Source organism: Mchenga conophoros, linkage group LG16, assembly GCF_057382185.1.
Source record: "Mchenga conophoros isolate Kocher_MC1m ecotype Shallow Benthic linkage group LG16, M_conophoros_male_GT1.1, whole genome shotgun sequence".
Lineage (NCBI taxonomy): Eukaryota > Metazoa > Chordata > Actinopteri > Cichliformes > Cichlidae > Mchenga > Mchenga conophoros.
Window position 1 is genome coordinate 21,683,923 of NC_140541.1, and position 24,537 is coordinate 21,708,459.

The 24,537-nt window shown below is 39.2% G+C and overlaps 1 protein-coding gene across 1 annotated transcript; it reads left to right on the forward strand.

The window, feature by feature from the left end:
* The first annotated feature begins 259 nt into the window (after positions 1-259).
* Positions 260-14,516, forward strand: LOC146556737 (protocadherin-17-like). Its single transcript, XM_085249439.1, has 4 exons — positions 260-3,842; positions 5,019-5,077; positions 5,228-5,397; positions 13,727-14,516. Exons 1-4 carry the CDS (start codon positions 1,374-1,376, stop codon positions 14,302-14,304), a joined length of 3,276 nt encoding a protein of 1,091 aa, XP_085105565.1. The 5' UTR covers positions 260-1,373; the 3' UTR covers positions 14,305-14,516.
* The last annotated feature ends 10,021 nt before the right edge of the window (positions 14,517-24,537 follow it).

The following is a 24,537-nucleotide window of genomic DNA, read 5'->3' on the forward strand; positions in this document are numbered from 1 at the left end:
AACATTTTTATCAACTTTAATTTCACATTTTCCACAACATGTTGGCCATCTGATCCAATTCACCTTAAAAATGATCACTTGTCAAGTCCTCACCGCTTCTACTTCCTCCCAGCCAAACACATTTCACCTATCTTTTCATAATCCCTAGTTCACTTCCACATGTATTAGGAGCAACATCCACAAGCACGTTTTCCCTCTGATGCTGCTGCTCTGTGCGCGCACATCAGTAAATGAATCACGTAGCACTAGAACAGCCCTTCTTCATGCGATCTTGCCAGACCTATTGGAGAAACCCCCAAGGCAAGATCTGTCACTGTTCACTCATTTGCTGGAAGACGATCAGAAACTATGTTAAATGCACCAAGAAACAACCTACACCGGAGTCTGTTATAAAGGCGTCGAGAGGATTCCGGGCAGATCAGCTCACTGTGAAGGGAGCAGGTTTCAACAGTTGACGCGGAGAGAACTGAGCGCAGGAAAAGCGATTAATTTTGATTATCTGAAATCTTCCAGCAGCCTTTTTTTCTTTTTGCATTTTCTGGCAACGTTTACGGGGGCAGTGCAGATGAGCATTGTCCGAATGAAGGATGCGAGAGCACTGGGTCCAATTGGACTGGATTATGGGATTACTGGACTGATTATAGGACAATCATCGGGCAAAAGTCGCAGCCGTGCTATAGATGCTCTTGAATGACGGGAACACAAAAGGTTGGACAGGAGTAGCAGCTCTATATCCTGCTTTTATTCTACTTTGTGGCATGGGTAGGCTGTATATGCTACACGAGCAGAACCCATATGCAACAGTGTGCCGCACAGGGAAAAAAGTAAATGCATTGCGAATGGTAACATCGGCCAATGCTGCATTTTGAACGGGCATGTCAGAATTTGCTGTAGCCTAGGTGTAGATGTCGCATGAGGGCAATGCGCTTTTGTAAGCTACGGTCTAACCTTCACCAGAGAGATTCAAGCGCTTTAACCTTGGATGCAGGAGGGAATATTAATACTTTATAGTCATCGATTATTCATTAAGTCCCCCCCGTGAGAAAAAAAAAAACAACGAAAAAAAACCCCAAAGCATTTCTCGTACACGATGTTGAATTTGATATTTAATTCATACATCAGGTATCGCCAGGCGGTCATCTTTGTTTACAGAAAGAGTTCATCATAGCCGAGCGGTATATGAAAGAGGTTAAAATACCAATTTAAAAAGAGGTAGCGGTTCACGCATCGATTTAGTACCTAATTAGCCAAAGATCGGCGTAAACCACATGCCGGGTTCGGGTTTAGTAGTCTAGGTTTGCCGTAATCAACAGGTTGAAAGTCAACGAGGATTTTTTTTTCTCTCTGCCACTACTGCGGATCAGGTTGAAGGGATGCGTCTCTCTGTACCAGTTTTCTTACTGCTGTGGGTTAAAGCCCTGACATTGAAAAATCTCAATTATTCTGTCCCGGAGGAGCAAGGACCTGGAACTGTTATAGGTAATATAGCAAAAGATGCCGGATATGGGACCATGGAGAGAGGGAAAAAATCAAACTTCAGAGTACTGGAGAATTCAGCACCACATCTGGTGGATGTTGACCCGGAGAGTGGACTAATCTTCACCAAACAAAGGATTGACAGGGAGACATTATGCAGGCGTAACCCAAAGTGCCAGCTGTCTATGGAAGTGTTTGCAAATGACAAGGAAATATGCATGATCAAGATTGATATACAGGACATAAATGATAACTCACCCAGTTTCCCCTCAGATCATGTCAATATTGATATTTCAGAAAACGCAGCTGCTGGGACACGCTTTCCTCTCACTATTGCACATGATTCAGATTCTGGGGAAAATGGGATAAAGACCTACCAGGTCACAAGAGATGATTACAATACATTTTCTCTGGATTTAAAAGTGAGAGGCGATGGGACTATATATCCGGAGCTGGTGGTTCAGAGACCTCTGGATAGGGAGGATCAGAGTCATCACACCCTCCTTCTCACAGCAATAGATGGAGGGGAGTATCCAAGATCGGGCTCCATGCAGATCAACGTCAGAGTGACTGATTCGAATGACAATAGCCCGGTTTTTGAAAAATCCTCTTATGTTTTAGAGATTCCAGAGAATTCTCCCCCTGGAAAAGTACTTATAGATTTGAACGCCACTGATCAAGATGAAGGAAGTAACGGGCAGGTGGTGTATTCCTTCACTGGATATGCATCTGAGCGAATACAAGATTTGTTCTCCATCGACCCCAATACTGGCGTCATCAAGGTCCAGGGAGAGATTGACTATGAAGAGAATCCAATCATAGAGTTTGATGTGCAGGCTAAGGATCTGGGGCCCAACCCAATACCAGGCCACTGTAAAATTACCGTCAAAGTGCTTGACAAAAATGACAACTCGCCAATAATTAGTTTTGTTTCTGTCCGGCAGGGAGCCATCAGCGAGGCAGCGCCTCCAGAATCTGTCATAGCGCTGGTCAGAGTGACAGATAAAGACTCCGGCCGTAATGGTCAACTTCAGTGCCGGGTACTAGGAAATGTACCTTTCAGACTGCAAGAAAACAATGACAATTTTTATACGCTGCTCACTGATAGACCTCTGGACAGGGAAATGAAAGATGAATACAATGTAACAATTGTAGCCAGAGATAATGGGATCCCATCTTTGAATTACACTAGGTCATTTACTGTAAAAATCTTGGATGAAAATGACAACGCACCACGCTTTACAAAAGCAGTGTATGTGCTACAGGTGCCTGAGAACAACATCCCGGGGGAGTACTTGGGCTCCGTTTTGGCCCACGACCCAGACGTGGGTCGAAATGGGACAGTGACGTACTCCATTCTTCCATCACATATAGGAGATGTTTCAGTCTACACATATGTGTCTGTTAATCCCACCAATGGAGCCATATATGCCTCCCGGTCTTTCAATTATGAGCAAACTAAATCATTTGAGTTCAAAGTTCAGGCTAAAGATGGTGGATCACCTCACATGGAAAGCACTTCTACAGTTAGAGTCAGTGTTCTCGATGTCAACGACAATCTCCCGGTTATTATTTTACCGCTTCTTCAGAATGATACAGCGGAAATCCCGGTGCCTAGAAATGTAGGTATTGGATACATTGTGGCTACAGTGAAAGCAGTGGACCATGACCATGGAGAAAGTGGACATTTGACCTATGAGATCACAGAGGGAAACGATGACCACCTGTTTGAGATGGATCCAGTGGGAGGAGAGGTCAGAACTGCCCATGCTCTTTGGGAGGAGGTCGCCCCAGTGGTTGAGCTGGTGGTGAAGGTAACTGACCATGGCAAGCCCCCCTTATCTGCCGTGGCTAAGCTGATCATTAAGGCGAACACAGACACAGCAACAGGAGGGGGATCCAGCGCGAGTGGGGAACAGCAGCACTGGGATGTGTCCCTGCCCCTCATAGTTACCCTCTGCATTATCTCTGTCATGCTCTTAGCAGTCATGACCGCCATTGCTGTCAAGTCCAAGCATCAAGATAAGGAGGCTGGGAATTATAACTGCCGCATGGCTGAGTACTCCAATCCTCCAGTGGGGAAGGGGAAAAAGAAACGGATCAACAAGAGTGACATCATGCTGGTTCAAAGTGAGATGGAGGAGAGAGATTCTGCGAGTCGAATGAACGTGGTGAGCAGCCCGTCTCTCATCACCTCGCCAATTTGTTTTGACTACCAGAGCCCCCTGCCACTCACACTGCCCAGGTCAGAGGTCATGTACCTGAAAACCACCCCAAACAGCCTGACAGTCCCCAGGGCAGGTTGCCACTCCAGCTTTGCCGGGCTTAGCACAGACACTCCAGCGAATAGGATGTCAGTGATACAGGTAAGAAGGATGCTGCACTGTGTTCTTTATCAGCCCTTTATTCTTGCTTATCTGTACACACTGCTTAGCCATACTGATCTGACAAAAGAAAAGTAATCGACTGAAAAAAGAGAAACTCTGTCACTGTGAGCAGACATCATTATTTTCACTTTTTCTCCCGCTGTTATGATGCTCTGAATCATTCTCTGCATATAAAGCGTTATACGGCAACTTACTGTTGAATCGTATTCATGTGCTTCAAATGGCATTTCACTAAGGAGAGGTTTTTTGATTTTTTTTTATCCATAGCAGTATTTTAGAATCATTTCGAAATTGCTCAATCTTAAGTCTTCTGTTGGAAAATGGTACAGTTGGTCTTCATAATCAGAAAGCACTCTCAGTTAGACATGCAAACAGCGTGAGTCTTGAAGAAGGCTGCTGTGACCCTGCCAGATCTGCTGCTATGGAGTGAAAACAAAACCTTGCCTGAAATGTGGGATTGGACAGGTGTTTGAGCAGCTTGTCCGATCACATTACTGAACCAATGTGCACCAGACAGCGAGATGCACACAGCATAACCTTACAATCGCATTTTTCGCTCCCCGCAAATATGGGCCAGATCCACCAGCCCGTATCCAAAGTTGGCACGATAAGGCCATTAATAGGGTCCAGCCATGCCTTGTAGAGACGGCAGGGTTGAATACACGAGCCAGCTAACATGCTAATTTGACAGCATAGGCTTGTAGTGCAGTTTAGCACAGCAGAATTATGTGTTGTAAACGATGTAAATATCTAGGACAGTCTCGCAGACAGTCTCATTTGGAGATGATAACGCAGATGACAAGGCCTGGCACTGTCACCAGTCACTAGAGTATGTGGGTGTGATCAACACAAACACATTATTGTCAAGATAGGGTGGAAAGGATGCTGATGACAGTGGCTAATGCTTAACTCTTCGCCTCGCCGAGGGAGAGTACATATGGTCACAATGGAGATTTGTTCCTCTCGTGATTTCGTCACTGCCAGGTGCTCAGCAGATTTTCTTGAGCAGATTTTCCACGTGCTAGAGTAAAGAAATTCGAATCTAAAAACTGGATAAGGGAATTTCTTTTCCTGTCTTAATCTCATGTTACTTACGCTGTCAATTAAAATTTTTAACATGGACAATGTAAAATATTATTTTCCTTTCATTTTTAGACTGAAAATTTTCCCTCAGAGCCCAATTATGCTGGCAGCAGGCAGCCATTTGTTCAAAGGTAAGAGCACTAGCCAAAAACGTCTGACCAGTGCGTTTAGCTTCTTCACTTTTGTATCAAGCCAGCTGACTATGGCTATCAAACAGGAGTTAAGAGGTAAGTTAAATTCTTTTTTTTCTTTCTTTTTGTCCTCTTCCTGTTCTGCTGCAGCTCAACATTTAAGGATGCAGAACGAGCAAGCCTCCGAGACAGTGGCCATGGTGATAGTGACCAAGCTGATAGTGACCAGGATACTAATAAAGGCTCACACTGCGACACGTCTGCCAGGGAGGCCCTCAAGATGAAAGCAACAGCAGTTAATGGCCAGCCTTTCGAGCAGGGTGAGTGGACATCTTGAAGACGCCTATCTGACTCTTACACTAGACATTATTTATAGTTTATCCAGTGGGAACATGCATGCACCTCACTGATCTTTAAGTGGGGGTCTACCATTTTGGGGGTGCAGCCAATGCAGCCACTTCTCCTGTCAAGAAGCTGAACTGTCATTAGATGCTGTAGCTGCAGTGTTACTTTGTCCCACTTTAACTTGCATGCAGCCTGAGTTGTGTTTCAAAGATGACATGAAGGCACCAGAGAGGAAGGCAGATGATAGTTTAAAAGGATAAAAGTGTTCCTTGGCTGAAGGTAGAAATTGCAAACATCTTCTGTCTGATTTAGCTATCAAACCACCTCATATGCATGGCAAAGTGTACCTCCGTAGGCGCCTTTCTTTGATCATGTCATTATTTTAATACAGGTTTGTCACATACATGTCCTGAATAAGATGACAGAGACAAGAAACATGATCGGCACTTGCGGTGCAAAATGAAAGATATTTATGGTGCAACACGACACAGAGCTTCCACCTTTTGTTTGGAAAGACTTTCTCAGCTGTTATTGGTTTTGCTGTGGTTGCACTGTTTTGAGAGGAGCCTGCTTTCCAACTGGAAATAGAAATGTTAAATTTTATTTCACAAATCTGAAACGATTGGCGCTGCCAGGAGTATAATCATAGATGACTGTCAATCTGTTTCAACCTGGCTGACCTGATAGGGTCTGATATATTTAGCTATTGTGGATATAAACTGAAAATATGAGAGCAACTCTCAGTGGTAAGATAAAAGATAATGGGGGACTTGAGTGAAGTGGTGATGTTTCTCATTTCCTTGTCTGCGCCTTGGAAGAGAATGGCTGTGGTCATCATGTCCCTGTGCAGTACTTTCCACACCATTTACATTGCTATGTACTGTTTGTTTGCAGCATGCTCAGGAGGGCAGAGATGGAAACACTCTTGCGGCTTCCAGAAGGATGTGCGAATCTCTCTCTCTCGATCTATCTCACTTTTATATATGTGTGAGTGAGTGAGTGTGTGTGTGTGTGCGTGCTATGAGGAATTATGGTAGACCAAACTTGACTCTGTGGGAGGTGTAAATTCAATCACTTTTTTTTGCAGCACATTTCTGAATCTGATTCAACCCAAGTTCTAAGGCCAATCACATGAAGAGATATTGAAGGAGATGTTTTGTACATGCAAAACTGAATATTTACAAGTGCAGTACTGACGCTTCGCTTGACAGGAATGTCAGTTAATTTATAGACCTGCATTTATAAGATAAGAGAAAAGCGATGAATTCGGGCTTTGCTTTTAATATCAACATGTTTTGCTAATGGCTTCCCTGCTTGCATGTGAGGAATGCAGTTAAAAGGCAAAACTAATGGTTGGATTAAACTCTGTTCTCTCTCCTGGGGTTGGTCAGTTGAACATTAAATGGTGTCACTGTCCGCAGACTACAAGCTGGAAGGTCTACATTATGCATTATGCCTTAGACGTGATCACACACACAAAACACCCTCCAACCCACATACTCCTTCTGTCTCTCACTGTCTCTCTCTCTCACACACACAAACACACACCACACAAACATGCAGGTACATTTATTGAACAACAAAGCCACTGTTTTGCAGATTTAGACAAGATAGTGCTATTATCCAAAATGGAGACACCTCAGAATTTTAGTTCCAAATGCACCAACACAAAAGCTTGTGGGTTAAGTAGTATTGCTTTTATGTCTTTACCTTTACCATCCCTCTAGTCTCCTGGCTGCTTTGATACAGGTAATATATGCACCTGTGCAGCTTCCACCATCATGCACTCTGAATATTTATTCACTCTCACAGACACCAGATGCACAGTGGGTATGTTGCTAGGCTTTCTCTGATTCTATTTATAATGGGCAGGCAGTTTCTTTGTTTTTGAGAACACATTATTGTTGCATTCTACAGTTGCCCATAAGATCACAGCTATTTGTCACTTTGTCATGTTTCTGTTATGTGGCGGTGTAAATGCAGCAGCAGAATACATAAAGGTGCTCCGTTGTTTCAGAGCACGCATTTAACAAAATTTTACTCAGTGATAAATGTAAAATGGAGAGCAGGCAGATGAAGGCACTCCCACTTCATTTAGCCTGTTTTAAACTATCAAAATCCCACAACATCTAACAGTACTGCTATACAAGCTAGTGTGCCTAGTTAATTTCCTATGTATATATTGTGTGTTATAGAAAAACCTGTAGTGTAGGACAATAAAAGTGGGAAAAATATCATTTTGGTGCAATTTACACAATTGCAAAAAAAAAAAAGGGGTAATAGCTTAACCTTCCCAATCAAACAGACAATATAAACAGTTAAAATATGCCTTTTAATGCACTTCAACTGTTAATGAATGTGCTTGTTCTAAGCTATAACAACTCTTTTTGGCACCCAAGTGGAGACTGCAAAATCCCTAAACATATATATATATATTATAGGGCTGCTCGATTATGGCAAAAATGATAATCACGATTATTTTCACTGAAATTGAGATCACGATTATTTGACGATATTTATTTAACCCTTTAAGACCTACTATAGAACCAAGTCCACCAGAGCTTATATTATTTTTTTTACATGCTGTAGTGCCATTTGTGGGAGCATTTCAAGTTGCTATACATCAATACAACTGTTATAGCCCATATTTTAATAATATGTATGCATTAAGTCCATAGTAATTACATAAATTGCAAAAAAGTGCAATAAACTACAAAAAAAAATTGAAAATCGCTTTTGTTTTGTTTACATATATTTCTACTTGGAGAAATTTAAGAGGCTTATCCCTCAAAACTTTAAATACAATAAAGTTGCAAAAAATAGTTTACAACAACAGGAAATTTATTTTGAGTGTCTTCATAGTTTTATTTTGGAGATACACCAATTTTTATATACTGCAGGAAAAACAAAAAACAATCCTATGATGCAAATTTGCAAAGAAAACAGCATGTGCATCATTTCACTGTGGGAAGTGTTACGAACAGCTGATGGATCGGCAAAGCGTGTTTCTGGAATATTATGTTTTTGTTCCTGCAAGCGCTTTTTATGCAGTTTTTGCAAAGCTATATGTGGAACGAAACCGTGACCGAGGACAAGCTGATGGCATCAGATGTAAGTACAACTCCTCCGGTTTCATATGCAAAACAAATTATTGCGCTAGCTTACACGGTTCAGGTTCTACGGGGATTTAAAAATAGTTACGCAAAACGGAGCGTGCTGCTCTGACCGGCTTTAAAGGGTTAACAATGACTTTAAAAAAATAATATAAAGTAGTGTGCAACACCACTGAAGTTTTTTTTTTTTTAAACTCTCTTTTCAACCAACGGCAGTCACTCTCCAAATAACTTCTGCTTAGCTTTCCGAGCTTCCCTCGGGTCCTCTTAATCAGCGGTCTCCAACCTTTTTTGCGCCACGGACCGGTTTATGCCCGACAATATTTTCACGGACCGGTGTTGTGCCAAAAAGTGATTGTCTGCCAAAAACTGATTTCCAGTGTTTCTGTGTATTTTTTATGTGTAATATCTTTACGTATGTTCGTAAATAGACTTCGGTGAACAGGGTTTACAAAGGGGTTATATAGAGAATTAAAACAATATCTGTTTTTCAAGTATCTTTACAACTCTCTGCTATTGTACTTACATTATAACCAATCCGGTCCTTTATCCCCACTTAAAATATTTTTACAGAAATATTGTAATATTTGCTGCCATGTCTGCTGTCCTCTTGGCCAACTTACTCTTACAAAAGACATTTTTAATGTTAATGAGATTTTTTTTAACTGCATAAATAAAGGTTATATAAAAGTCACTGCCAAAAACTGATTGCGGCTTCTACCTTGTTACACGAATGTTGTTTGTGGCTCAAGATGACTTTATGTCATCCATGAGGGATGCATTTGACATATGTTTCACATATTATAGCCCAACAAGTTACTTATAGCAGTTTAAATACGAGCAATCAGTTTTTGGCAAATACCGGAAATCAGTTTTTGGCAGACAATCACTTTTTGGCACAACACCGGCCTTTAAGGTGTCGCGGATAAATTAGGGAGGGGCTAATAATCGGCTCAGTCATTTTTAATGATCGTTGAAAGCCCAGATCGTAATCGTGATTAAAATTCGATTAATTGAGCAGCCCTAATATATTATAACTGTAGTAATATAAACTATTTAATAATCTTAATTGCAGGATAGGATACGTTATAGCTTTTGATAGACACTATAAGCTCGTGTGTATGAGCCTAGATATGCTTAAAACTGCACAGGTGCCATATATACAATGTTTACATGCTGGTAATAAATTCTAAGCAGAAAGGTCTATAATGTAAAGTATTATCTGAGTAACAATTTAATCTTGTATAATATAAACATGTCTTTCAATTACTCTCGGCTTTCTAGCACCACACAATAGTGCAAACGGCAAAAATACCTTACTCTGTTGCAGGTGTACCTTCTAAGCACATACATCCTTTTGCATCAGCATCATCTGCTCGCTCCTCCGCACTAGTGATAGGCAGCATGGAAATGAATTCAGCATCTCCCTGCTTCTCCTTGCTTATGCTTATTGTTCTGGCCCTGTGTATCTGTGCATAAAAAATACTTTTTTCTCTGTGGCGGAGAAAAGAAGATGGAGAAACACAAATGCATGGGGCACAGAACTGTAATCTGGGGTGTCGATGCATCAAAGCATGTAGCACTTACAATATGCAGGATCTGTGTTGCAGTTATGCCAAATCAAAGCCATAATTTAGTTCTCTCTTGTAAGATGCTTTTTGAGCAAATGCATATTTTGAATCCTGACAAAGCACCATAATAGTTTATGCTAAGAATGCAACATAAGTTCTTACAACCTCCAGCATGAGAGGAAAAAATCATTGCTGCCCGAAACCCAGAAATACAAATTTGTTTAGTAAATCTAAGAGTTGCTACAAGCATCTACTTGTGTTTTCAAAGATACATTTACACATCGTACTGACCCAGTGCAAATATGAGCGACCAAGAGAAGACTTTATTTCTACTGTTTAGATACAACTTTAACAATAATCACAAAGGTTTCTGTTCTTTACCTTGGATCACATGCAACTTAATATAAACTGTAAAAGCACAATCGATGATGATCATTGACCTGAGAAAACTTGATAAAGCACATGTTCCGCTTATGTCTTATATATAAATAAATTGAAAAAAAAAGTTAAAAAGCAAAATATAAAAAAAAGATCATAAAAAGATCAAAATTTCCAGATCATTGGACTAATTATTAGAGCTATCTGCTAAGAAAATGTGAGTCTGTGTGCATTAGCTGTGCACCGGCTGGTTTAATTCTTCTCAGAGCACGTCTCACATCACACATAAAGGATCTTCAGTTCTACAATGTTTGTTATGTTTACTTAGCTGGGAATAGCAGCAGAGCAACTAGCAGCACACAAAGGTAAAAGGTGGGGTTTTCATTTAGTGAAATCTGCAAGGTCTGTGTTTATACTCATTTTGATGCGAGATCTTTCTACAGAAAACCTCAATGTGAAAAACATTGGCCTGTATAAACAGACAAAAGTCACATCTCATATACAATTAGGAGATGACATGATTTAAAATTACACCTATTATTCCCAAAAGTCTTTACTTTGCATATAAAACACACACAACGTTACAAAGAAATGACTGTTGCCCTTTCAAGAAATCTGTAGCACACTGAATGCCATTTTAACATTTGTTGGGAAGAAAATGTAAAAATCTTTCCCTTCAACATTTTTGCAGACGTGGAATCTGTAAAACAGTTCTTATGTAAATTAACAACCCCATTTAAATCTGCCCAGTCCTTATAAATAACAGTTCCATTATATCCTATGGCTATGTGTGGGTGTATTGGTGTTCGTATACTTGAGCAGCGGTATGTGATAATTGTGGCATGTACTTTGCAAATGAGCTTCCACTGGCTGTGTGGCACATGGTGCTGCTTTTTACTGCTTTTGGGGGTTTTGGCATAGAGGAGGTATCTTTTTTTTTTTTATTTTGAACTTCCTCTTTGCCGTTCAGTATCCTCCAGCAAACTGGTCGAGGCCAGTTTATGCGGAAGGTACTGTTGCCTTTGAAAAGGAGGATCTATCCACCTCTTCTAGGATGAACGCGTTCATGTGGAGCTTCCTCTTATTCCAGGCTGTGTAGTCCCATCCTCATCAAAGCCGGGTTTCAAAATGAGATCAAGTGCCTCATTCAGGGTTACTCATTTGCTCCACAGAATGACATGTGAGCAAGATAGAGGAGTCTTATCTAGCTAATCAGAGTAGCATCAAGTCGTGTGAATTAAATATTGCAGTTATTTATATAAATGAAATACAAGTTTTGATTGGAATTTTAGTTGCAGGAAAGTGATTTTTTATTTATGAGAGAGGAATGATGTGAAGATTTAACATCATATGTAACAAGATTGTATTACCGGTGTTTGTGTCCTGTTTTGTTTGTGTCCCAATCTGTATTAATGTCTCCCCCATTCAACAATAAGCGTACAAGCCATCTATGTCTTGATGCATGCTCAGTCATCCAGGTAAGGAAATGCCAGAAAGTTGATTCTGTTCATCTGGAGATAACGGAAAACACTATCCCCAAGTAAACAGAATCAATTTTCTGGGATCTACAACATCTAAATATTTAATCAAATACTAATCAATTCATTGTTTGCATTTCTTTGTATATTTAGTGAAAGGGTGCCTTTAAAACCTCAAAGTAATCACAACAAATGAAAACTTATTTTTTTACATAAGTTTAATCAGTCAGCAGAACAATTGGAGGATTCTTTGAAATATTAGTTTTATAGATTAAATTGCAGTTTCATTTTCATGTATAGCAAATGAAAGAAAAGTAGGATTTACCGCCAATTTACAAAGACGTGTTTGACATTTTTATTCTTGTGGCTACATGCAAGACATCCCATTGCATCATTGTCAAATTAATTTCAATAGCAAAGTGTAATGGCGTCAGGAAAAACAACACCTTCTACATCATTACACCATGGAAATTGGCTCTGTGGTACGTGTTGCTTTCTGTGTGCTTATTGTACCCCTCCAGGGCTGGGTGTGGTGTGAAATGTAAACGATGGATTTACAACCCAAATATAGAGCGCTGTCCATTTCTCCTTTGTTGCTGACATTTAGTGCCATGAACACGTTGTGCAGTCCTGTGTTGTGGTGTGCCGCATCAGCCAATCAAGCAGAATCTACTGCAGCCATGGAATATCCAGCGGACCACTTAAATCAACAGTACTCAATACTTTCAGTGTGGATTATATGTAAAGCTTATTGTTTGGCCTTTTAAAAGAAGCTTATGAGAAAGATTTAATCTTAATTTTAGCCAGTGTCCAAAGACAGTTGTTTAGGGAGCTTGTTGATGACTGTTTACTACAGCAGAGGTCCACAAGTGTTCAGAGAACAGCTTAGTTCACAATATGCATCCACTAAAAAAGATGAAAAATGTGCCAATGAGCCCCTGGCTATGCACCAGAGTCCTTTAAAATAAATAAAAGAAACACTCAAGGTCAAATGGCACTTCCACAATCAAACTAAAATCAACTGACTTGGATATATTATTATAGTGTCAATATAACAGTTTTTGAACTCCCTCCCAAACATTCTATCTTTTGAAGTTTTAGAAAAAATATATAAAAATGAAAATAATGAGCCCGCACAATGTCGAACAACATCCCAACTACGGAGTGTTTCAAAACTTTCTGGTCAGAAATGGCAAATGCAGTCATGCAAATTCAGGCTTGTTTTTCTTTCTTTTTTTGTTTATTTCACACAAACATCTTCTGATGGAAATGTAAATGAAAAAAAAAACATCACTTCCTCTGCACCAGATGATATTTTCCAGGAAACACCTACACAGGTTGTTGAGAATAGCAGAGGGAAAAGATTTCATATATAGGACGAATCATTCATTTGGTACAATAACGGAAAAAGAAAAGAGTAAAATTAACTTTTTTTTATATGACTTTATTTGCGTATCAGTGCTTTAAGGTTGCATCGTAAGCAGTTTTTAGAATTGAAAACATGCATTGCTAAATTCAAACCCTCACAGTTGCTGTCGCAATAAGCTGCTGTTGCTATTCATTCTGAAAATGTCTGGTGACACATACTCTATATCAACAAAGATACTTAGCTATGAGCTGGATTTTAAAAGCATCAAAATTTGCATCCGTTTGTGGCGTTTTATTATTGCTGCTCATCCTTCAAATGCCTTCTACATCATCTTCTGTTTTTTTTTTACTCACCCCAGCATGGTCCAATAACAAAATGTTTAACTGTTTTTACAGAGCAAGACAAATCAGTCCACTGCACCGATGAATGTCGTGCACTGGGACATTCTGACAGATGCTGGATGCCAAAGTTACGGGTAGGAAGCCAAGCAGACAGCGCCGATAATCGCACCAACCTTTTCATCCCTGTGGGAATGGATGCAATGGTAGAGACAGAGATTTATGGCACCATCAGCTGCAACAGCAGAAAAACCCTCAGCACGTTTGGAAAGGAACAGCGGGACAGTACAATCCTTGTGGCCAATGTCAAACCTTACTTAAAATCGCAGCGTGCACTAAGCCCACCGCTCCAGGAGAGTCCATCTGCGTCTAGTAGTCCCACCAAGAGTAGTGTGCCCCCGGACTTGGCCAACCAAGAGCCCAAAGAAGTGAGGGACGGGGGTTCAGACAGCAGTGCCTATGGCCCTCCAGATGGCCAGTGCTCCCCACTGCACACAGAATTGGAGGAGCCCTCCTACCTGACCTGCGAGCTCAGGCCTAAGTCCCTGTCAAGCAGTCTCATTCACAGCTCTGTCATCAGCCAGGAGTGTGGGGGGTCAGATTGTGCTCTCGACCCTCGGGACTCTGGTAACTGACAGGTGGGGCGCGATCCCGTTCTCTCTAACCTGCCAGGGGTGATGATGATGATATCACAGATCAAATGACCAAGAGCTGATTTAATTTAACCCACAGAGGTGTTCAGACACGCATTGTAACCAAAAACCATCTGCTTTGTATGTCTTTTCTTTTTGAGTTTGTGACTTGTTGTGTTCAAGTGAAATATGTGTCTTTGACTGCTGTGAAGATTTGGGGGTGGGTGGGGGTGGGGGGGAGGTGGGGGCCAATCAGTGCTTACCTGACTACAAGTGTTTTCATAGTGTACTGTACCCGTCGATTTAGGTGTCTGTATTTTACACATTTCAAACTCCAATTTTGTGAGGCTGTTGAACAAATTGCTACTGTTAAGCTATTGAGTCCTGTCTGCTTTTGTACAGTGAAGCTTTCTGTCTCCATTTAGTGTATAAGGAACATCTCTTTGAATATCACAGCAACTGAAATACATATCAGTGACGTTACATTCAAAAAGTGAAGTGTCTTATGAACTGTTAATGGTGGTGCAACAGGGAATGTCCCTTTTCATGAAACCATTTGAGGTTCCTCAAAAAACAATTTTTTAAGAATGTATTTGTAATTTTATTGTCGTCCTCTCTGCAGTTTATGTGAAAATAAGCTGAGCTTACACGTGAATGTGGGCCACTGTACTTGTTGTGTATTTTATTAAATTTGTATACACTGTGCGTGCATGGAAGGCAATTATTTTTGACTGGTGACAACTTCTGAAGCTGTCTTGTTTATGTGAGAGAAGTGCTTTTATGTCTACAAGGTGCTTAATGTGTGTTAATGACAGATAGCACTAGTGACTCTGCAAATGTGCCAACTTTAGCTATATACTGTATACCAGCACATGTGACCTAGCAGTAATAAAGATCTTAGTCACAGACACTGCTAAAGAAAATCACAATCAACATTTTACACAGCTATTTCTATTTAATAAAGGCAAATAAAAACAGGCACTGTGTATTAGTGCACCCACCAGAAGATGGCTTGACTCCCTCTGCTCAATGCTTTTATTAAAAATATGTATCGTACGGAAGAGATGGATACATTTTCAGGGATATTTTTAAATTCAAAGTCATCCGAGCTGCTGTCAGTCTGGGCTACTTGTGATTATAGGTTTGTTAAATATGCATGTTTCCTGACAAATGATGAGACGCGACTCTAAGAAAAAAAAAAAGGAAAAAAAATGACATTCAGCAGTAACAAGTAGTTACAAGCAAGGACTTTTGCAATGAATTCTTTGATTAGATAAAATGAAAGTTTAATGATCCCTGTGGGGGGAAGTAGGTCATTGCAGCAGCAAAGGATTGAACAAATAGTGCTATTAGAGGTTATCACAACTATATGCAAAAAAAGAAAAAAAGAATAATGCATCAAGCACAAATAAAACATCTTCACTGTAGCGATTTCAAGGTTAGGAGAACCTAGCGTTTAATATCCAGGGTTTTATAGTCTTTTTACTGACTGTACAAAATGTTCGATATTTGCTCCCTACCTCATTACGAGACCAAATGTGCAAATTTGCTGTTTGCATGCAGTGTACTCTATTTACTATTCAATCAAATGCAGAAGGGGTAGGTGTAGTGACAGAAGGCCATAGTCTGCAGACATATTCAAACAGACAAACTGCAGCAATCCATCCATTTACTAATTTCTCTCCTGCTTTCCAAATGTGGCTGCTGGTTATCCATCGCAGCAGGAGACAGGGATATACATTTTTTTTTATTCCTTTTTCTTTTTCTTTTTGAAAACTGCCAAAATACTCACTTGACACTGTGTATGGAGAGATTAAACATAAGCATGGATGTATGTTTACAAAGTTAGATCACTAAACTTCCTGGAATCCTGGAAATGTAAAAGTGTTTTCTATTTTCTCATCTGTAAAACCATCACACAAAAGCCTCTCGCTTCTTTTTACTTAGTTTAGTTTAGTTTCTCCATCTGGAGACACTGACTTTTGTACCCTGGCTCAGTGAGCGGTTTGAGAATGCCTTGTTTTTCATGAGTTCTGGATAACAGAATCCTGTCATCTACTGAGAGCTGACTATAAGTACGACTCAGTTTCTCCTCGGGGAAAACACATTAATTTGGATTTTGATTTGCATTTGTTTTGGTGCTGGTATTGACACAATTCCAGACCTAGATGTCTCATCTCAGCAGGCAGCTCTGATGAGCTCATCTGCATAAGTTGAAATACTCTTTGAGAGGGAGATTGCGTGGGTCACAGCAACTCATCCCATTGAAATACAGACAGAAACATCACATCATTTTATCTGTATCAGTCCCAGGGTTTCAGAACACGAGGGATGAAGACAGGTGAGCAGAATGTCAAGTGGAAAAGGGTTGAACCATTTGCTGCGACTCTTACTCCTCCAACTTTTGAACGCTATATCACTTAAGGATGTAATACAGGTTAAACTTCCACTTCTGCAATAATTATGCAAAATTTGCTTTGAAGCAAGCCTTTTCTTAATTAACACTGTGCTACAGTATAGCTGTTTGACAAAAAGTGCTATGTTGTCGAGGGGAGCTGAATGCAGATTAAGGACCAGCATGCAGTGTTGGATGAATATGACTTGTCTCTCAGAATGATTACAGTCACAGTGAAAGGGAATTACAGACAATGAAACTGATATGTGTAATACCTCCATTCTTCTACATTTTACATACACAAATGATCTATTCAAATGAAAATAGAATGAGCACTGTACCATTCAGTTGTGAAAAATTGACATGCTCACCCTGAGTACTTAAGCTTTTAATTCAATAATTCAATAACACAGCCGATTAAGAGCTTGTCTTCCACCTCCACTAAATTCTATGGGAGATGGTTCCACTTGGCTGAAAACTGTTGGTGGGGAAACAACAGTAAACAATATTGAGAGTGTAGTTTTCATTTTAACTCAGTCATGTCGTTGAACACAGCGTGCATGCCTTTAGGGGGAATTTTCAAAACGCTGCTTTTCAGGTTTATTTGCATTTTAAACCTAGAAAACAAACGTGCAAATAAACGGCTTAAACAGGGCACTATTAGGCAATGTAAACTAGACGCCAGAGCATTTATCTTAAAGAGATTTTAATTTGATAACATGGTTATATAGCCTAAAACATAGTGAGTGAATTTATGTCATGTTGAAAGAATCTTTTCTCTTTTCCAGTAAAAAAAAAAAAAAAAAATAGGAAAGTGCTGCAATGGGACACGATCCAAAGATGACTCTAATTGGTTTTCTGAATAAAATTTGCTGTCATTTTTATAGGTTTAAATCTGGAATAAAAGAAAAACTTTAAAAGTCATGTTCATGCCTGGAGTTAGGTAGGATGAGAAATGGAAACCTCTCACATCTTTGTGGCAAATGCAGTGCGACCCTGCAGCCAGCAATCAGTTACAAGTGGGGAAAATACTCCCTCATCTCTGAAGCTCACTAATTTACACTTATCTAATTTATATCTTGTTTCATTATTTTGTACAAAAAAACAAAGTGTCAAAGACAGTTTGTTGTTTTCCTGGAGGATACGGACAGTTGCAAAGGCAATTCGATTTTATTCAAGAACAAGTCGAGGTGCGGAGCTGTGCAGCATCAGAAAATCAGAAAACACTGTCAGATATAAAATCACCATTAAGAACTGCCTCTGAAAAAAACTGGGCACAGCTGTCAGGCTCATGTACAGTGCCCAGAATGATATGACCATGATAGACCATGCCCATGGTATTAGATGAAGACCGCCACATTTCGAAATTCTGAAATCATTTTGTACTAAATAAAATGGTGAGATGAGGTTTTTACTTACACTATAGTTCATTTCAAAAATCCAACTTAAAGAAAAGAACAAAATGATTAGCATCAAAATACACATCATTCATTCATTTTTTTATTTATTTCTAAATACATAAATAGCAAGTAATTATTATTAGTGGCTCCTTAGTGTAGCTGCTTAGAGAACAGGCACGTCTCTTTGTGTTTTCAGAGTAAAAATCTGACAAATCAAATTCGGGGAGCTACCCACTGTGGCAAACCCTTGTGACAAGCAAGCAGCTGAAAGTAGCTTTATTAGTATTTACACAATGTTATTGTTGGAGATGACAGCTGTTGGTGTTCTGTATAATCTGTAATAATATCGGATCATTTATCAGTGTATTAATGTTTTATATTAATCAATGTCTACAAAATATTTAGCAACTACACTGCATAAAAGTTCCATCCAAAATGTAATAAGGTGAAAGTGGAAAAGAGGATAATACAGAAATACTTATTTAAAGTAAATGTACATTAGAATTGCACTAATAGAGTAAATGTCCTTCGAATCTTCTCAACACAGTGGTTCATTCCTGTTGTCCGGGCTTAGATGCAGTGGTACTGGAGATGTCATATCAACTATATTGATAGCTACTCTCCAAAGAATGAAATTGGTGGTGGCTCTGCCACCCCTTTATACACAGCCCCTGTCAGGTTAGCTGTTCTCTTTGTCTTCATTTTTTATGGCTAGCTAAACTTGCTGCTTACTGTAGTTTCATGTTTAACGCAGCGGCATGGATCAGGGTATCATTTTTAGGTAAGTAAACATTTTTACCACAATCTGTCAAGTCAGGTTGTTAAAGTTGTTGAGTTACAAGGATGAGAATACAATTTTCTACTTCAGCTTATACATTGCTGTGTCACTAAATTTAAAACATCCACTGCATGTTTCTCTGTAATGATAAAATGCAGACTGTCTCTTCATGTACTTGTATTTTTTAATAGAATATAGAGCTTTTTTTAGTGATTAAAAGAAACAAAAAACTCACAATGATTGTAAAATACTTGTGAAAACAGACTGAGAAAAAGCCAAACAGTTAACCAAATTGATTAATGTGTTGTTAAATTTCTACCAGGCACAGTGACATGGAAATAAATGTACCTGCCAACTTTCACTATTCAGTAATGATTTCCTTAATTTGGATTCAAGGTGCTGTAATGATATGCATGTGTTGAAGCAACAGCAATTTCACAGTTTATTTTTTCTTTATAACAGTGGACAGACTTGACAGGGCAGCAAAGGAGGCATTTGCACAATACTGTCCTTTAATCATTGTTCTGCTCCCATGCTTAAAAGATGTATGCCACCACAGAATGCATTGAGTCCTCATTCAGACTCATGGGAATTAACACTCCTCTTGTTGACCCCGTCTGACAGAAAATTCCCGACTACACAACCGTTTCATTTTAAGTGGTTGTTAAGAAGGTGTTACTAACACATTCTCCTATGGGAGGAGTTCAAATACACGCCAATCTGTCAATCATGATTAATGTTTAACGCCAAGAAAGGATATAGCGAAGGGAAGCGATCCGGCAGGACTTCACACAGGTTTCGCTATGTGCTACTGGGTCATGACATACTTTCCTCACTTTGAATTGGGCAAAAATAGTCCTCTACATGCCTTTTTAGGGACAAAGTGGGCCAATATCTGCATAAAGTGGAAAAGCTAATGCGTTCTGTCATATGCTCAAAAGTTCTCTGTCTAAAAAGCTTCACCCTTTAAGTGCTTTGTCTGCCATCATAAATAAGATGGAAAATAGAGAAAGGAGGCACTAGACAGAACCAGGCAGAGTACAGAAACTTGCCCAGCCTTTTAGTATCAATAGACAGTTTATTAAATCAATACACAGTTTGGTGTAGCAAAACCTGGCTGTCTGACAAAAGTGGTAGATGTTCAAGAAGATTTAAGTGTCATGCAGACATAAGTGCATGATCCAGAGACTTTTCAGACCCAGCAAGCCTCACAATTTTCAGCTGTTTGACACAGGTAAAGCAACAGCAAAGGTGCGGGTGTCACCTGTTTTTATAAAACCCACTTTATGTTAAGCTTCTCAGTTGGTTAAAAAGGAGAAATCTCATTAGCATTTACTGGAAGTGGACTCGAAAGTTAATGATGCAGCCAACTTGTCTGGAGGAGGTTTTAGCTGGAGTTAGTTGGGAGATTCTTGTGTGCGAGCCCCACAAGCAACAGAGATGTGCAATCACAACAACACAAACGAGCAAAATACAAGAATGGCCAACCTGAAACTAATAAATATATGTACAATATATAATAGTGTATGCATTTCTGGATGTGTATCCTAAATATTTTCCTACGTGTGTGTGTGTGTGTGTGTGTGTGTGTGTGTATACACATTTTTACAAATTAAATAGTAATAAAATAAAATAAAATAATAATAATAATAATAATAATAAAATATATAAAATATACAGAGTTGAATATGTGCAAAACAAGTGGCATTTATATACAGTGTGGAGTGCATAATGTTGAACATGAACATGACAAAGACCGCTTCACATACGCCCCACCCACACAAGCCTGCAGGGTGCAGAAAAATCAGTTGCCAACTTCCCAGTGCCAGTCACCACATAGCCCCAGAAGTCCTGTGACCGTATCCTAATGGGGCCAAGAGTTTGGTCTGTTTTGGTGACACAAGGGGAACCGATACAATCTTAGCCGATTTTTAATATTGTGGTTAATCTGTATATATAACTTCCCTTTAGAGCATTTTTATGATGAGTATTGTCAGAAAAAATCAACTCACAAGCCAAAGAAATGCTGCTACAGATGGTGTGAAAAGGATAGGCTAAAGCTACATTTTAAAGTTTACCATTTTGCAGCAATTTCACTAGTATTAAAGCCCTTATACACCCATTGTCCACCCACATAGGTGTTTTTTTTACTTGTTTTAGCTGATTAAACCTCCCCAGAGGACTGTGTGGGTGTGTTCAGGCAAGTACTCAACTGACATCTCCCTCACTCTCCTGTTGGTTTTATTTCACCTGTGGGGTCAGTCAGTTTAGACCTTTATGATTATTAGTACACAGACAGTGGGAACATCATGTAATTCTGAGCCAAGTTTTGCACAAAAAGAGATTGATTGGAATAACTTACTCATCAGAGCCTTACTAAACTTGCCATTTCGGACACGCAAACAAATTGGATATAAATGCAAATCAGTGATCAAAGCTCACTTAAATTGGCTTCCCAGTCCAGGTAGTTTTATATCTCATGTAAAATATAACAAAATTACAGAATTGCTGAGACTTTTAAGGGGAAAATAGCAAAACTGAAAAAAGAAATGATTTTAATTAACAGTTTTGTTATTATCTTTTGGGGGTTGCTTGTTTTAATAAGTACTTGAACTTGGATTATTCCTCATTCACCTTTTCTTTCACTGTCTTTAATAGTCTGCAGTGTTGAAAGTAATTGGCCATTTTGACGTGTTTGTTGTTAGTCTGTTTCTTTTTTTTTTTTCAAATCTGCTGATTTGCTACAGCCTTAGGTATACTCTAATGCTTGAGGAAGAACTCTTGTATTAGTAGCCAGGGATGAAAAAAGCCTGTCATTACATTATACAGCACAGCGAATAAAACATTAAACATGTCTCGCTGTGACTAAATTGAAGTTTTCTGGGTCATCTGTTGGTTGGTAATGAGCAAAGTGACATATTAGTGATAGACTTTAGAGGTTCACTCATTGAAGCAACTGGTACACTTGGAGTAGTACGGCTATGGAAATTGTCCTTCATACTCAAGCACCTTTTTATACTCTGATTATCTGTACTTTGGTATATAGGTTAAGCAAATTTTATGCAGCTTTGACACCTCCTGTTGAGAAGCACTGTTATCGTAAATAAGGCATTTAAGAGAATATCCTCATCCACCTATCATCGTGTTTCACCCAGAGAGAGATCAGTCCGCTGGCATAAAACTATGAAAGGCAGCTGCCAGCAACCCCCTCCCTGTCTGAATGAGTAAAAGTAGGTTAACCATAACACTGTGCAAGTCTGGTAAATATCACAGCGAGCCAAACCTCTCAACCTCATAATGACAGCGTTTGTCTACATGAACTCTTACAGGCCACTTATCGTAGTGCCGTACGTTAACCTGCAAATCAGGTTGCTTAATTTTTTTTCCGTAAGGAACGAGATTTTCAATGCAAATCTGTGTGACCGCTAATACAGCTCACACAGTGGTGTATCAGCAGAGGTAAACACATGTTAAGCATCGGCGTTATTACAGGGGATCGCATTATTGTGGTGTCTGTGATTATGTGTAATCTATTTAGTCATGACACACACACACTTTCATTTACATGCTTTTCATTTCCACTGGCAGCTGTTTGATGATAGAGTCTTGCGAAAGGCATTCATCAACTACAGTACAACTGTGAGACCCGCAAACTGGACATGAATGTCCTGTGGGGCTGTCGTTCCACAAGGAGAGTGTATTTATAGATGTGAAACGGATTCATCATGAATGCCCAGCTAAGGTAAACTGTGGCCCAGAACAGTCTATACTGTTTTAAGAAGTAATGCCAAATCTAATAATTTTGGCAGCTGCAGGAATGCATGACCTTACGCCGGGATAAAAATATGATTTGTTTAAAGGAGAGCATGACAAGGTGCCATGGCACTTGAGTGGATTAGTACAACCCCCTGGGAAATCATCCATTTTCAGCTCTTGCATGGGTTTGAATCTAATTGCATGCAATGCTATTATATATCTCTTCTCAATCCTGTTCAGGATCACTATACATTCTTAACAGCAAAATGATGAAGACAGATGAGATTTATGTAAAAGCTTGCAAGCCCTGAGATTCAATGGGTAATAAAGCCTTTTTTTCAGGAAAGGTTTCTCCTTATTTCATCTGATCTTTTTCTTATTAGTTTAACTATCAAATGAATGCATTGATTTCAAAGCACTGTAACATACAGAAAAGGCCACATGTTATCATTAAACATATCATATTAAATCATATTTCTTGTAACCTCTTGTAACCTCTTCAGAGCATTTCAAGGACAAAAGAAAATACAGGAATAAGCGTCAGAAGTTATAAAATGATTATTTATACATTTTAGACAAATGTGCATTTTAAAATGAATTTGTTCATTAGGCCTTCACTTGCTGTAACTTCCTGTGTAGTGATGGCTAACAAATCCAAATTATCAGCATAGTAATTACAATCATGTGATTGTGGCTGTTGCAAAATTGTCACTGGGCAAAACAAACACCACTCTGGCTTTTATAGAAGCAGGGTCAGAGCAGTTTATGTCAGTGATTTCCAACCGGAGATACAAGTACCCCGATGGGCAATTTTGCAGTTGCCAGGGGAATGAAAATATTAGCTTCACTAATTGAAAAAGAAAAGAAGAAAAAAACACTGAAATTACATTTAAATTCAATGACTGCAGTTGCTTAGCCATGACTTAACAATTACGACTTAAGTCATGAATCAGCAGTAGGAAAAAAACCCCAAAAGTAATGCTTATTTGAGTAAAATAGATAAGTAATGGTCAAAAAGTGAATAATTTAAAACGCCAGCTTAAGGTATACTGACCTAGTAAAAGGTTCAGTATCAGAAGGTAATTTAGCTATTTCATAGAGGTAAAATAGATTAAAGCAAACCACAAGGGAACTATCTGAAACAGAAGGGCATAATCAGAGATCACTTGGAATTTGTACTAGGGAGCTGGCAGGTTAAAGACTGTTTAATGTCCAGCCTGACTGTGTCGGACATTTATGTTCACACACGGACTTCGGTCGCTTAAGGGGATTAAGTGCAGCGCTACTGTGACAATGAGCCAAACAGACACACTTCTGTATTATTTTGTCTGGCTTTAGGCATTGTAACGGTGAGACAAAAAAAGGGGGAGAAAAAAAACATCATGAGGTTATACTGGAAATTACAGCACTGAGATGTGTAATTATGGTCCAGCACACTGTGACAGAAACAAGTTATTAGACTTGTCAATTTGTTATTTTATACACTTTTTAGATTTGAAAGAAAGAAAGAAAGAAAGAAAGAAAGAAAGTAAGTAAGTAAGTAAGTAAGTAAGTAAGAAAGAAAGAAAGAAAGAAAGAAAGAAAGAAAGAAAGAAAGAAAGAAAGAAAGAAAGTAAGTAAGTAAGTAAGTAAGTAAGTAAGTAAGTAAGTAAGTAAGAAAGAAAGAATGGTTCTGGTTCTTTTTTATAATAAAACACTGTAATAAGACAAAGTTTGAGGAGTACCTGAGAGTAAGTTGCTTTAACAAAAACAAATAATACATTGCAAATAAAAAGTCTTGGGTCACTAACATCCCCAGGCATGAATTTGAGAAACCGCAGAGAAACTATGCATGCAGACTTTGTACGGAAAGACATGCTGCATAATATAGAAAGGCTGAGGACAAAAACAGAAAAAAGAAGAATGTG

Bases quoted from the DNA above. Each gene is read 5' to 3' on its own strand.
- LOC146556737 (XM_085249439.1), top strand. From the start codon at position 1,374: ATGCGTCTCTCTGTACCAGTTTTCTTACTGCTGTGGGTTAAAGCCCTG. The intron at 3,843-5,018 runs GTAAGAAGGATG...TTTCATTTTTAG, and splicing joins ATAGGATGTCAGTGATACAG to ACTGAAAATTTTCCCTCAGA. The intron at 5,398-13,726 runs GTGAGTGGACAT...CTGTTTTTACAG, and splicing joins TGGCCAGCCTTTCGAGCAGG to AGCAAGACAAATCAGTCCAC.